The sequence below is a fragment of the Oryza sativa genome, chromosome 9, assembly GCF_034140825.1.
Source record: "Oryza sativa Japonica Group chromosome 9, ASM3414082v1".
Lineage (NCBI taxonomy): Eukaryota > Viridiplantae > Streptophyta > Magnoliopsida > Poales > Poaceae > Oryza > Oryza sativa.
The window spans coordinates 23,062,818-23,076,588 of NC_089043.1; the positions used below are offsets into that span (position 1 = coordinate 23,062,818).

A 13,771-nucleotide genomic window follows, 5' to 3' on the forward strand; every position below is an offset into this window, starting at 1 on the left:
TCAGTGCACGTCAATACCGACGCAGTCGTTCGCCTATAACATTGGTTGCTTTCCAGGCAAGTCATGTGTCTCATGCCCATAGCATACGACTCTCTCCAAAAGACCAAAACCCATTGGCCCGTCCCACGCATCCACTAGACCACCACGCGCCAAGCTGAAGCCGGTCGGCAATTGGCAGCTAGCGTACCACTCGATCAATTCCATTAGTAAACTCTCCCCTATATAAACAGCACTCGCAAGCATCGATCTCCACTCAAATTAGCCACTCCACTCCAAGCAAACCGAGTCTCACTTACTCTGAGCTTCTCTACACATCCAGTGCTACTCCAGTTTAATTAGCATCCGCCACCATGAGCGTGGAGATCCTCGACGGCAAGACGGTGCGGAGCTTCGTGGAGGACGAGGGCGCCTTCAACTCCTCGGTCGACGGCCGCTTCGCCGCGCTCGACGCCAACCGCGACGGCGTGCTCTCCTACGCCGAGATGGCCGGGGAGCTGATGAGCCTCCGCGTGCTGGAGAAGCACTTCGGCGCCGACGAAGACGAGGCCGCCATGGGCGCCGACGAGCTCGCGGCGCTGTACCGCGGGCTGTTCGCGCGGTTCGACCGCGACGGCAGCGGCGGCGTCGACCTGGAGGAGTTCCGGGCGGAGATGAAGGAGGTGTTGCTCGCCGTCGCCAACGGGCTAGGGTTCTTGCCGGTGCAGATGGTCGTCGAGGAAGGCAGCTTTCTCAAGGTGGCCGTCGACAGGGAGCTCGCCGGAGCAGCTGCCTAAACTGAACTAATTACAGAGCAAAAAAGGAGTTTCATATTTTACACTTCCACGATTTTGTTGTGATTCATTATTCTTTTTAGATAACTAGAAGGCCACTCTATTGAGTAATTTCATTGATACTTAATTACTTATATATACACGGAAGGATACACGGTGTAATAATGCATTAGTTTTTTCATGTTATTCTCAAATCACTAGTCTTTTATTATTATTATTTTGCCTAGCATAAAAGAAGATAGTTGATCTTGTACGGATGTCTACGTGAGGAAATGAAATACCAGTTTTGGGATTTTGGATTACATCAGTAATATAAACGGTGAATTCACAAGTTGAACTCCGTGACTAAATCAATTTTCCAAATTTTCTTTTAGAATTTTACTGCACAATTTAAGAATTTTTTTTATTTATACTTTTTTTTATTAAAATATTTACAAAAATAATTTGTTGTTTTGAAAATTTACAAATCTAATCGCCTGCCGCCCTTTGGGAGGGCGATTTTTAAAAATCGCCCTTCCACAGGGCGGCAAGGGACCTAAATGTAAATTTTCCAGCATAACTTGTTAGCTCTATAATTTTACAATTTAAAATTATATTATATAAAGTCAGATGAAATAAAACTTTATATCAAAATTGTAGAGCTCAAGGAGATCTACAACTTTGTAGTTAATAACTTTTTCATTTAAGATGTTTTAGATATCCAAATATTCGTTACAAAATATAAAACACATTTTAAAAAATCTCAGATCTACATTTCAAACGACATTGGATGGAGATAAACTTTATATAAAGTTGTAGATCTTGATGAGATCTATAACTTTGTAGTTTATCACTTTTCCATTTAAAATCATTTGGAGTATCGAATAAGCATTATTAGTTTTTAAGCAATTAAAACCGGTGGGAAGGGTTTGATCACAAATAAAAATTTTGTATTTAGGTCCCTTGCCGCCCTTTGAGAGGGCGATTTTTAAAAATCGCCCTTCTTAAGGGCGGCAGGCAATTAAATTTGTAAATTTTCGAAACAAAAAATTATTTTTGTAAATATTTTAATAAAAAAATGTATAAATAAAAAAAATTCCACAATTTAAGCCGTGTCTGCTTGGGCCATATACACGGACCAGCCCAATAGCCAGAAGCCTGTAGCTCTCCATGGGCCCGTACTCGTGCCACGTGTCAATCCTGTGGTTCGGTTTCGTGGCGGTTGCGTTTCCTCCTCTCTCTTTTCTTTTTCATCTTTTTTTTTTCTTACGACATTTATAGGTTTCGTAGCGGCTGCGTTTCCTATTTTCCTTTTCTTTTTCTATTTATTTTTATGGGATATTTCGCTTTCGTGGCGGCTGCGTTTCCTCGCCCATATATAAGAGCGGGTGACCACGACTGCGGCGCGGCGCACCACTCCACCACCACCACCACCACTCCACCGATCGGCGAGAGCGCGGGGAGATCGTTCGACGGCGGCAAGATGCAGATCTTCGTGAAGACGCTGACGGGGAAGACGATCACGCTGGAGGTGGAGAGCAGCGACACCATCGACAACGTCAAGGCCAAGATCCAGGACAAGGAAGGTATGCTCGCACCGGCCATGGTCGCCGACTCGCCGTCTCTCCATTCCTAGCCCTCCCCATTCTCGCTGACCTGCATTGATTGCTGCTTTGTTTGGTGTGCTCGATATGCTGATATGTTACTGTGTTTGTGTGCAAATCTGTGGGTTTAGTGGAGTTTATGCGCTGTGGATATAGGGAATTGTTAAACGTCCGACTGGTATGTACGACTTAGCATCCGACCAGTACTTACCTGCTCCTTGCTCTGGCCCACATGGAGAGCAGCTGGCTCGTTGGAGTAAATTGATTAGCAGATACGGCAGGGTCGGACAGGGTCGAACAATAGGGTCGGATTGCTGCTTTGTTTGGTGTGCTCGATATGCTGATATGTTACTGTGTTTGTGTGCAAATCTGTGGGTTTAGTGGAGTTTATGCGCTGTGGATATAGGGAATTGTTAAACGTCCGACTGGTATGTACGACTTAGCATCCGACCAGTACTTACCTGCTCCTTGCTCTGGCCCACATGGAGAGCAGCTGGCTCGTTGGAGTAAATTGATTAGCAGATACGGCAGGGTCGGACAGGGTCGAACAATAGGGTCGGATGTATAGCAGTTGCAAGTTTTTGTGGGTTTAGTGGAATACTGAGCAAAATGCGTGAACTCTAGTAGTATCGCCCATCCAATGTTGCTGCTTTTCTACCATTTTTTTAGATCTGTAACAGAGTAGATCCATCTTGAAAAGCGTATAAAAACCCAAAACCTTCCGATTGAATAGTTCCTTTCCAATTTCTCTGGAGGCGATTTTTTTTATAACTGTCACGCTATACTGCACGGTTAACTAGATCTAAAAGGTCCCCTGTTTTCTTGTTACAATAAGCAAAAAAGTATGTTGTTTTATAATCTGATTCGAACTACTTGAATCGATTCCTAAAACGTTCTGTATCCTTTTACATGCTGTATTGATTTGATCCTCCGGTAGTGTTAATTTCATATCACGCTCTGCTAAGCTGGAAATTGTTGAATCCGTGTGTGCGCATGGTCGAATCTCTCTGCTGTTTAAGCTGATGAACTGTATCCATCTCTGCACAACCCGTACAGGTATCCCGCCGGACCAGCAGCGCCTCATCTTCGCCGGGAAGCAGCTGGATGACGGCCGCACCCTGGCCGACTACAACATCCAGAAGGAGTCGACGCTGCACCTGGTGCTCCGCCTCCGCGGCGGCAGCAGGGGCGGCTACACCATCCAGGAGCCCACCCTCCGGGCTCTTGCGCTCAAGTACAGAGAGAAGAAGAAGGTCTGCCGCAAGTACGAACTCACGCACGCCCCCGCCCGCCCGCACCTTGATTCCAGATGATACTAGCTTTGCATCCGCGGCTAACATGAACTGATTTGATTTCAACCCTGTTCCATCTCCTGATGCAGGTGCTATGCACGCCTTCCCATCAGGTCTCACCACTGCCGCAAGAAGAAGTGTGGCCACAGCAAGGAGGTGAGCATTTCTAAAGTTCCTCTTCGTATGTGAACACACCATTGTTCATGTTCTTGGCTTTGCTTTGGTCTGAATGCTGGAGATGAATTTGTCTTAGATAGTTGTCATACTCCTGTACTTTGTATTGGAAATTTGAAATCGTCATTGGTTGCCTCCGTGTGCGCTTGTCACGGATTTGGAAATTTGGATAGAGTCGCATCAGTCTGAACACCAATTCAGTTCAGTGGTTTGCCTTTGAATTGTGTTTATTCTAGTGATTACTGTGTTCTGCATCGGTTGCAATACACGCTGTACAGTTTTTTTCCCCTCACAAATGCAGAGCAAGCCGTACAATTACAGTGTTTGTTCAACTTTGGTCGGAAACTCGGAATGTCTGATTTGTTCCCATTTCTATTATTCTTTTTCAGCTGAGGTTGAAGAAGAAGTTCATCAACTCGCTTTCGATAGCGTGAGGCACTGGAAAGTGTTCACCAGCTGAATCAATCTCTTGGATCTCCGTGTGCGCAGCTACCATGTTATGTCCAGTTTAGAAGTACTCCGTAGTTGTTAATCTCTTGGAACTTCGTATGCCCAGCTACCATGTTATGTCCGTAGTCTAGAAGTAGTTGTGGTACTTAGTACGCTTGAGAGCTCTGGGTTGTTGCTTAAAGAAGTTGTAACCCTGCGAAGCTGCGACTGGGATGTTGAACCCTCTATCATCACTCTGAATGAAGAAGTTATCGTTACTAGTAGTAAATTTTTAATCTCCTCCCTTTTATTCATGCTGTTCTGGTTGATCTGGTTATTTAACTCGTTGCCACATCTGCCAATGTGATGAACTGTTTGCAATGACGAAATTGCGGCCAACTACGTATGAAGCATTGAGCAACCTGTTAATCGGACTAGTAAATCTAGATAAACTATTTTAAAAAAGGGTTAATCTATAATTATCAGCCGACATGGTAGAATCTAGACATTCCAATTGAAAACTGGCAAGCAAACACTATCAGAATCCAGCAGAGTCCAACCGGGATTGACTCTTGTGGTCACGAGTCCAACAGAAAACGCGGGCGTCAATACCAGTGGGCTAGGCTTTACCGGTGCATCTAACCACCGACTTCTTAAGGCATCGTCGTCCATCATTTTTGCCGCTTTTAATGAAACCAGGTGCTAACACATCCATTGGTTTAGAGGCAAATCATGGCGTAGCACACAAGTACACAGCCGAATCTTCCATTTGAAAGTGTAAAATCATCAACAACGCCGAAGGCAGTAGGGGTTGGGAACATTGCACTGGAAATGCCCCATACCATGTTGCCGGTCATAGTGGCTCCAAAACCAGCTGCTACGCCTCTCTATATAAGTAGAAGTTACAAGCTCAACATTTGCTCAAACCAAAGTACTAGAACAAAGACACAAACATCTCTGATACAACCACATTTTGTAGCACTCATCTGCTACACACCAAAAACATCTCTGAGACCGCCACATTTTGTAGAGCCGGCAACATGAGTGTAGAAATCCTTGACGGCAAGACCATCAGGAGCTTCGTCGAGGACGAGGGCGCCTTCAACTCCTCCGTCGATGGCCGGTTCGCCGCCCTCGACACCAACCGTGACGGCCTCCTCTCCTACTCGGAGATGGCAAAGGAGCTCATGAGCCTCAGGGTCCTTGAGAAGCATTTCGGTGTTGATGAGGCCGCCATGAGCTCCGATGAACTCGTGGAGATGTACCGTGGCTTGTATGCGCGGTTCGACCACGACGGCAATGGCACGGTGGACTTGGAGGAGTTCCGGGCCGAGATGAAGGAGGTGATGCTCGCCGTCGCCAATGGGCTCGGGTTCCTGCCTGTTCAGATGGTGGTGGAGGAAGGCAGCTTCCTCAAGGTGGCTGTGGACAGGGAGCTGGCCAAGGCAGCCTGAAGCACAACAGTTTTGCAGCAATATTTTTTTTTACATGTCTACTATTTATAATTTTGTCATTGCATTCTTATTCTGGATTGAGCTATTTCATTTGCTAGTTATTATTGGCACACGGCAGAAACCAGGAGGTTGTAATACTGTACTTTACATATCACACAAGCTAGCTGAACAAATGGAAATGTTGTGCGGAATGCTCGTGAAATCCTACATTTGGGAATAAAACTAACAGTTCTGGAAATTGCACAGTGAATTATCTGATTGTTGAGTAATAGAAAGCATTGCATGTTCACTTGTTCAGTAATAAGGATGACAATATGTTATCACAACAACAGGTAAACAAAAGACCATGTCTAGGAATTGAAATTAAACTAGTTCTCATAAATAGGAGTAAAGATGAATATAGTATGTATTTGCAATCTAGAGTTGGCATCAAGTTTATGATACCGGACACAACACTCACAGATTCAGAAGATGTAATTGCTTGATATTCATTCTGTCAACATCTGATCCATCTGGCACTAAAACATGCATAATTCACATAAGATGGCCATTTCTCAGACCTGCATAATGTAAGCATGACTAGTGGAGAGTAAATCTTAGACAAAATTCACCTTCCTATATCTGAATAAAAAATTTTAAAGTTGACATCAATATGTTGACTCTGAAACTAAATCAAACCTGATAAGCCATTTGGCCCTGAAAATTGGTACAACATAAACACAGGTTATCAAGATCTATGCCCTGACCTCTGCCTCCAAAACATTAAACTGACAATGCTCACAAGTCACAACAATTGAATCAAGTTATATTCTGCATAGATCCAGAATTACCGCAAAAATTTCAATTCAATCATTCGTCTCCTCGAGATCGTCTTCCAAAGCATCCGTCTTTTTCGACGAACTACCATCGATCTCCAATGACCTCAAGAAGTTGAAGTAGGCATACTTAATGTCAAACTGCATGTCATACCAGTAGTTCACTGCAATGGTGAGCCCGTTCGGCCCGGGGCTCTGGCTCACATGGTGAAACCACATGCTCGGCAAGTAGAGCATCTCGCCGGCGCGCACCGTGCAGCGGATCGGCCTCGGCCCCTCGAAGTAGAGCGGGAAGGATGACGCCTGCGCGGCCGCCTCCTCCGGCGACGGCGGGTAGGGGTCAACGCTGCTCCATGGCACGATCCTCTCGGGCTCCTCCAGCTCCAGCTTAAGCCTCAGCTCCGCTTCATCTTCCGCGGCGTAGTGGGCGGCGGGGTAGTCGCGGACGTAGAGGCGGTGGTGCTCGGTGGGGGGCAAGAGGAGGAAGTGCTTCTCGCCGGAGACGACGACGTAGATGTTGTCGTAGTGGTCCTTGTGGAAGGAGGTCTGGGAGCAGGCGCTGCCGATCCAGAGGTTGACGGCCTCGGGGAGGCAGCCGAGCGCGTCGCTGGCCCAGGGCACGTGCGCGTCCACGTCGCCGGCGACGGCGGCGTACTCCCCGCGCAGGCAGTCGTCCTGCTGCTGCGCGTAGGCCACCAGGCCGGAGGCCGGATCGGAGCTCCGGATGAGGCGCACGGCGGTGGGGAAGTCGACCTGGCGGACGTGCGCGGAGGCGAAGCACTTGGCGCCGGGGTGGCTCGGGCGCGGGTGCGGGGCGAGGGCGTCGGCGCGGCCGTCGGGGGTGAGGTGGAGCGAGACGGCGGTGGAGCGGAGCGCGTCGGTGAGGTAGGAGTCGGTCGGCCACAGCGAGGCGGCCGGCCAGTGGCTGGTGGCGGCGGAGGACACGAGGAGAGGGCGCCCCGGCGAGACGTGGTCGCGGAGAAACGCGAGCGGCGTCGGGGGCATCTCGGCGCGGGGCATCGCGGCGTCGGCGGCGGCGGCGTCGTCCGGGGAGTGGAGGCCCAGCAGGTCCCGCGACTCCGCCCACAGCTCCCGCACTGCGCGCTCCATTGGTCCCCGCGGCGGCGAGCGGCGAAGATTCTAGTCCGTATGCTCCGTTGGTTTTGTGAATCCCGGCGGCGGCGGCGGCGCCACGCGGTTCAAGAGGCAGGCAGGCAGGGCCGCAGCGGAAGCTGGCCGAGTGGGCCAAAAGTCCTCCTATATCCATGGCCCATGGGCTTTAATTTGATGACATCGAAGATTAGCCTTTAGCAATGGCTTAGACCTTAGGCATTCCCCTAAGGAAAAAGTACACCGGAGGTCCCTCAACTTGTCACCGAGTTACAAAATCGTCCCGATACAACACGTACCCCAATTTATAAAACCAGTGTAAACTTTGACTCTAGTTTTGTCTGACGTGGCAGCCCAATCAGCGTGGGACCCACGTGGGTCCCACATGTCAGCCTCTTCCTCCCTCCCCTCACCATCTCTCTTCCTCTCTCTCCTCCCCTCTCCACGGACCACAGGCGGCTGGCAGAGAGCAGATGGGCGCGGCCGAGCGGCGGGCGCGGGCAGCGGCCGGCGAGGGAGGAACTGCCACTGGCGGCGGGTAGTTCAGGTCCAGCATGGCCTCCGGCGGCTGCGGCACGGTGGCGCCGCCCGAGTCGTCGACGTCGGCGGCCGTGAGCACGACGGTCGTCGTGCCCGTCTCGCCCCTGTGCCGGCGCATGTGGCCGCCGAGCGCCTGCCCCATGGAGAACTCGACCCCGCGCACGCGGCGCACTCGTGGATGCGTGCCCTGTCCCTCTCGGCCGCTGCGGCGGCGGGGTCGCTCAGCAGCTTCGCCTGCAGCCGCGTGTGGCTTGTCCGGTGCCCGCCCAGCCCCTGGAGCGACGGGAACGACTTGTTGCACGTCTTGCACTCGAACACCCCCTCCGCCGCCAGCGCCCTGCTGCCCGCCGGCGTCGACGACGACGTCGGTGCCATCGACGTGGCCACGCGGGTGACGACAGTGAGAGCAGCGCGCTGGCGTGCACCCGTAGGCTCTCAATCTTCTTTTGTCATGAATCGTGATTGTCAACAAACCAAAGAATTCCAAGTAACTTTCTTAAGCTCTTAATGACGAGCTAAAAATTCCTTTCACGTCGGTGAACGTACTCATTTTATATAGAGAGTACGCGTTTCTTACTTTATTCCTTAATGGCGAGCTAAAAAATCCTTTCACATGTCGCGCCCACGACCACCGCCCGCAGCAGCGCGGCCCTCCGCCCCTCGTACGCCTCCTCCGCTGGCGTTGGCTCTCATCCCCAGCCCGCGGCGACAAGCCGGCGCTCCTCGGCTGGCCCTGCGTCTTGCAGAGCCTCTCGGCGATGGTGTGCCCCATGTGCGCTGATAGGGTGATGAGCAGCCTCGTCGCGGCGACGCCGAGCGCCTCCGGGTGATGAGCAGCCTCGTCGCCTGGGAGCTCGCTGCGGAGGATGAAGACGACGCCGACGCCGCACGCGAGAGCGAGGTCGCTGCCCGCCTTGCTCGCCTGCTCCGCCGTTCTCCTCGTCGCCCAACGCCGTGGCGCCCGCCGGCGCGGGGCCGCTTCGCCGCTGGCTGCGACACAGCGCCGTAGACGCCGCCGCCGCCCCCTCTCCCGCCTCGCCCCAGCGGCCTCCTCCCTAGCAGCGCCGGCCGGCTTGCCCAGACAAGCCGCCCGACGACGACGACGACGCTCCCGACGCTGAGAAAGGGAGGATGCGGCGCGAGAGCAGGCCGGGGCTCCGAGTCCAGCTCCACGGTGCTCGACCCCGCCTCCACGGCTCCACCTCCGCGGCCACCGCCGCGGCGCCCTTCCCCGCCTCCACCTCCGTGGCCAACGCCGCGGCGCCCGCCCGTGCGGGGCCGCTTCGTCGCCGGCGGCCACACATCGCTGTCGACACCATTCGCGACCGGCCGCCGCCCTCGCCTTCAGCCGCGTTGCAGCAGCCACCGCCTCCTCTCCCGCCTCGCCGGCCGGCTTTCCCGGTTGCCCAGAGAAGAGGAGTGAGAGAGAGGGTGATGACGTGGGCATCTTGACATATGGGTCCTACGTGGGTTCCACGCTGACTCAGCTGACACGTAGGATAAAACCAGGGTCAAAACCACTAAAGGAGCTAGATTGAACGGTTTTTGTAAGTTGAGAGATGTCATATATCCGGTTTTGTGAATGGATGACGTCATATATCCGGTTTTGTGAATGGATGACGATTTTGTAACTCAATGACAAGTTGAGGGATCTTCAGTGTACTTATTCCTTCCCTAAAAAAGGTAGGAAAGACTTTTTATGGCTTGATTAGTGGGCTGGGTCCAATAAGCGACCGACTACGCCACATCGGCCCATCTAGATGAAGCTTAGGGATACGGTCTGTTAATCTGTTATAGGGAAGGACTCATCTGTGATGGAGACTCAGCACAAAACATATTTGACGAGCTCACATATAGACCCGTTACAGATGATCTCTTGTATGTTACAGGTGTTGAGTTTACACCCGTCACGGATGAGGTACTCATCTGTGATGAGAGTATTTTTTAACACGTTAGTAATGACCTAAAAAATCAAATAAAACAACTCCCCTCCCTTAATGAGTCTCTCTCTCCCTCCCCGTCTCGTCCTTATCCCTTCTTCCTCCATCCCCTCCTCTCTCTCTCTTTCTTCTTCCTCTGCCCCTAAAGGCTTGAATCCTCTTTCCCATCCACCATGATGCAAGTGTCGCCTCCTTTGTCCCCCGACCATCGGATCCATCCTCTACGAGGTCAGGGTCGGGGGACATAGATTTAACCGCTAGACACCGCCTCCTCCATCCCCATGTGTCGCCTACCGGTGTCGACTCCTTTATCCCCAAGAGCCTCGCCAGTGTCATCTCCACCACCGTTGTTGAGCACCAATGGCGTTGCATTCTGGCTCTACTCCTAAGCATGGTCCGCTGCCCTAAGAATCGCAGATCCAGCCTTCCCGAGGTCAGAGGGACACCTGATCTTATGGCCTTCGACCTCATGGTGGCTCGAACCGATGCCAGGCTCCTGTCGCCATCTCTCAACGTCCCAGCACCATCCCCTCCTCTACCCCTAGCATCTCTTGAGGCGCCCAGATTGTCGATTCGTAATCATTTTCCAGAGTGCAAATAAATTTATGGTGTGATGTATTTCTTGCCATCCTTCCTGTGTGAATTTGTGATCGTGACAAATGCAATGGCAACGAGCCCGGATTGTGATGTTCTCTTTTTTTTGGGGATAAGTCCATTTTACACCCTCCAACTCTTTGTCTTGTCTAAAATACACCCAAAACTCTAAAACTAGATATTTCACCCCCTCCAACTTTCAATACCGTTCACTTTACACCCTCAAGTAGTTTTTCAGCTGGTTTTTGTCTACGTGTCAATGATGTGGAAGTCTAGTCAGCAAATAAAACTAAAAATAAAAATTAGAGCCACACGTCAGTAGCCACTTCTTCTTCCCCCATCTCCTCTTCCCTTTCTCTCTCCATCCTTCTTCCTCCCAGACAGAGAGCAGTGGTGGAGCTGAGCAGGAGATCGGTGGCCGTGGAGCAGGGAACTCGTTGCGGCGACGGAGCTCAAGCACATCCCCAGCCTTCCCTTCCGCGCCGACCACCGACGAGCACAAGCTCAAAGGTCCACCTCTCCTGCCGCCTCCAGGAGCTCCATGACTCCATCTTCTCCATGAATCGAGCTCGCCGGTGGAACTCGAGCTTGACGAGGCGGCGGCGGATGCAGAGCTTGAGCTCGACCTCGTCCTCGACCAAGCGGTGGCGGCACTGCATAGGGATGACTCCTCCCCGCGCGTATGGCTCAGGCGAGGTTGGCCTCTTCCGCGAGGGGCATCAAGCTCATGATTCGCAGCGCCGCCGGCCTCACACCAGCTCCCCGCCGCCACCACCCTCGCGGCTCCACGCCGACGCCGCAGCCGCCGCCCTCGCAGCTCTACGCAGCTGCCGTAGCCGTCGATTTCGCAGCTCCGCGCTGCCACCTCTGCCGCCAACGGTTGTGAGAGAGGAGAGCGAACAGGGTAGGGAGGGAGAGAGAGATAGAGAGGGAGAGAGAGAGAGGGGGGGAGAGAATATGGGCTTGGCCCATTTTATGTTTTGCGCTGACGTGGCTAGGGCTGACGTGGTATCCGACGTGGCAAAAACCACGGTAAAAACAGTCTGGGGGGTTAAGTGTCCGGTATTGACAGTTCGAGGGTGTATTATATCCGGTTTTGTAGTTCGGGGGTGTATTTTAGATAAGCACAAGAGTTCGAGGGTGTAAAATGGACTTTTCCCTCTTTTTTTTTTCTCCATCGGTAATCTGCACCAGTGACGGATACTAGCGTGTGAGCTGAATTTTGTTTATCCCATCATATGCATATATGATACTAGGTTGTAATTATAACCCACCTTAGACAAGTGTCCTCGATGGCAAGCTAAAATACCATCCCATCACAGGTGAACAGCCTCATTGTCGGGTGTTTGTTACTACTCATCACAAATATTTACCTCCACTGACGGGCCTTCATCCATTAAAGATGAGGTAGAGTCATTACTAATCAGTCATCTCTGACGAGAGCCTTACCTGTCACAATTGACGGTTTGGGCCATCAGTGCTGATTTGGCGCAGTGACCTATAAATGTGTGTGAGGGAAAACAAATCTCATAAAAAATATCATGATTTCAATATCCTAAATACAGACAAATTTCTTTTTTAAAAATTTTAGAAAACAATACCACAAATCTCTATTTAAGTTGAAAGAACTGACTCTAGTTGCTATTTCATTTTCGAGCAGTTTTTATAGCAGTTGACTTAGGCCAAGTGTGCCAAAGTTGTCACGGCCCTCTTACATCTTGGACCACTAACTGCTACTCCTATGATCTATAGCTGTTTGACTACTTAAAAATGACGGATTAAACGGCTGCATGGATGGAAAAAGAAAAAGAAAGAGAAGAACAAAAGGATTCATCAATCATCATTCGTTAGACAACTCCATTATTTTGCCCTGGCATAAATAAGAATGTTATCCTAATTATGCCTTGTCGGTCAGTACTCAATAGAACATGCAAGCTCCCTCTTATCACCTATGGAAATACTTATTTTGATTCATCTATTTGTTTGTGAAAGCCTATAGAAAATAAGGTAGTTGTAGGTATGACCTACTTACAGTGAGCTCACTCATTGTCCAATGGCAACAGGAGGCAGTTGCTACACTGACATATAATGGTGGCTACGTTGGAAACGTGTCAGTGTGCCATAAGCTTGTAATTATAAGTTTTTAGTACACTAAGCAGGAGCTCAAGGTCAATTTAGAGCCTGTTTGGCACAGCTCTAGCTCTAGCTCCACCCCTCTTGGAGCTGGAGCTCAGCCAAACAGTTTCAGCTCCATCAAAACTGGGAGCGGAGCTGGGCGGAGCTCTCTCACAAAATGGACTAAAGAGGTGGAGCTGGGTTTAGGCAGCTCCAGTCAGCTCCACCTCTCTAGTTCATTTTGTGAGAGAGCTCCGCCCAGCTCCGGTTGTGGAGCTGCCTAAACCCAGCTCCACCTCTCTAGTTCATTTTGTGAAAGAGCTCCGCCCAGCTCCGTTCCCAGTTTTGGTGGAGCTGAAACTGTTTGGCTGAGCTCTAGCTCCAGGAGGGGTGGAGCTAGAGCTGAAGCTGTGCCAAACAGGCCCTTAATTGCATCCGAGCAAGTACGTCGTATATATAGTTGTGTTGACTTCACCCGATGTCTAGAGAAAAGGCAAACATAGGAAAATACATCTCAACTCTTGATTGAATTTATTATGCTAGCTAGTAGATGAGAAGAGTTAAGAGTAGTGCAATACGGTAGTGTCGAGGATAAAGCATACCTCCTATATACAGGTTCGCGGTAAATAGAAATACCATATACAGTAGTATACAAGAAAATATCCTTTAATTAAGGAAATAAAGCGGATAGAAAAGAAAATTATCTTCCCGGAATAGAAGTTGTGAAAGTGTTAGAGTCCTTATCGGGAAAGAAAAGGTTTCCTTAACCTGTATCATGTTCTATTTCTACGAATTCTACTTGGATAGAAAGATGATTTTCACTATTAATACAAGACCCACTAGGATGAGAGGGAACACACCGACAGAAGACAAGCCAATACAGATCTAGACAAACCCAATGTAGAAGCCACAGAGACCGACATGAGGGATCTAGAACTACATCCAATCTCGCCAA

General features: G+C 50.4%; 4 protein-coding genes and 1 pseudogene across 5 annotated transcripts; 3 read left to right on the forward strand and 2 right to left on the reverse strand.

The window, feature by feature from the left end:
• The first annotated feature begins 251 nt into the window (after positions 1–251).
• Positions 252–1,072, forward strand: LOC4347410 (uncharacterized). Its single transcript, XM_015756437.3, has one exon. The coding sequence runs from the start codon at positions 351–353 to the stop codon at positions 771–773; it is 423 nt and encodes a 140-aa protein (XP_015611923.1). The 5' UTR covers positions 252–350; the 3' UTR covers positions 774–1,072.
• A 981-nt stretch (positions 1,073–2,053) lies between these two features.
• LOC4347411 (uncharacterized) lies at positions 2,054–4,537 on the forward strand. 2 transcript variants are annotated; one of them, XM_066304146.1, is made up of 4 exons: positions 2,054–2,335; positions 3,410–3,617; positions 3,735–3,801; positions 4,209–4,537. In XM_066304146.1, the coding sequence occupies exons 1-4, from the start codon at positions 2,083–2,085 to the stop codon at positions 4,251–4,253; spliced, it is 573 nt and encodes a 190-aa protein (XP_066160243.1). In that variant the 5' UTR covers positions 2,054–2,082; the 3' UTR covers positions 4,254–4,537. The 2 variants fall into 2 exon arrangements, with proteins under 2 accessions (XP_066160243.1, XP_025875918.2); XM_026020133.2 differs by having other exon boundaries at positions 3,410–3,606.
• Positions 4,538–5,167: 630 nt separating this feature from the next.
• On the forward strand, positions 5,168–6,546 carry LOC4347412 (uncharacterized). Its single transcript, XM_015756440.3, has one exon. The coding sequence runs from the start codon at positions 5,289–5,291 to the stop codon at positions 5,700–5,702; it is 414 nt and encodes a 137-aa protein (XP_015611926.1). The 5' UTR covers positions 5,168–5,288; the 3' UTR covers positions 5,703–6,546.
• Positions 6,166–7,650, reverse strand: LOC4347413 (lysine-specific demethylase JMJ32). The gene has a single exon (XM_015756435.3). It carries the CDS (start codon positions 7,625–7,627, stop codon positions 6,548–6,550), a length of 1,080 nt encoding a protein of 359 aa, XP_015611921.1. The 5' UTR covers positions 7,628–7,650; the 3' UTR covers positions 6,166–6,547.
• Positions 7,651–7,886: 236 nt separating this feature from the next.
• Positions 7,887–8,939, reverse strand: LOC4347414 (zinc finger protein ZAT6-like; annotated as a pseudogene).
• Between the last annotated feature and the right edge of the window lie 4,832 nt (positions 8,940–13,771).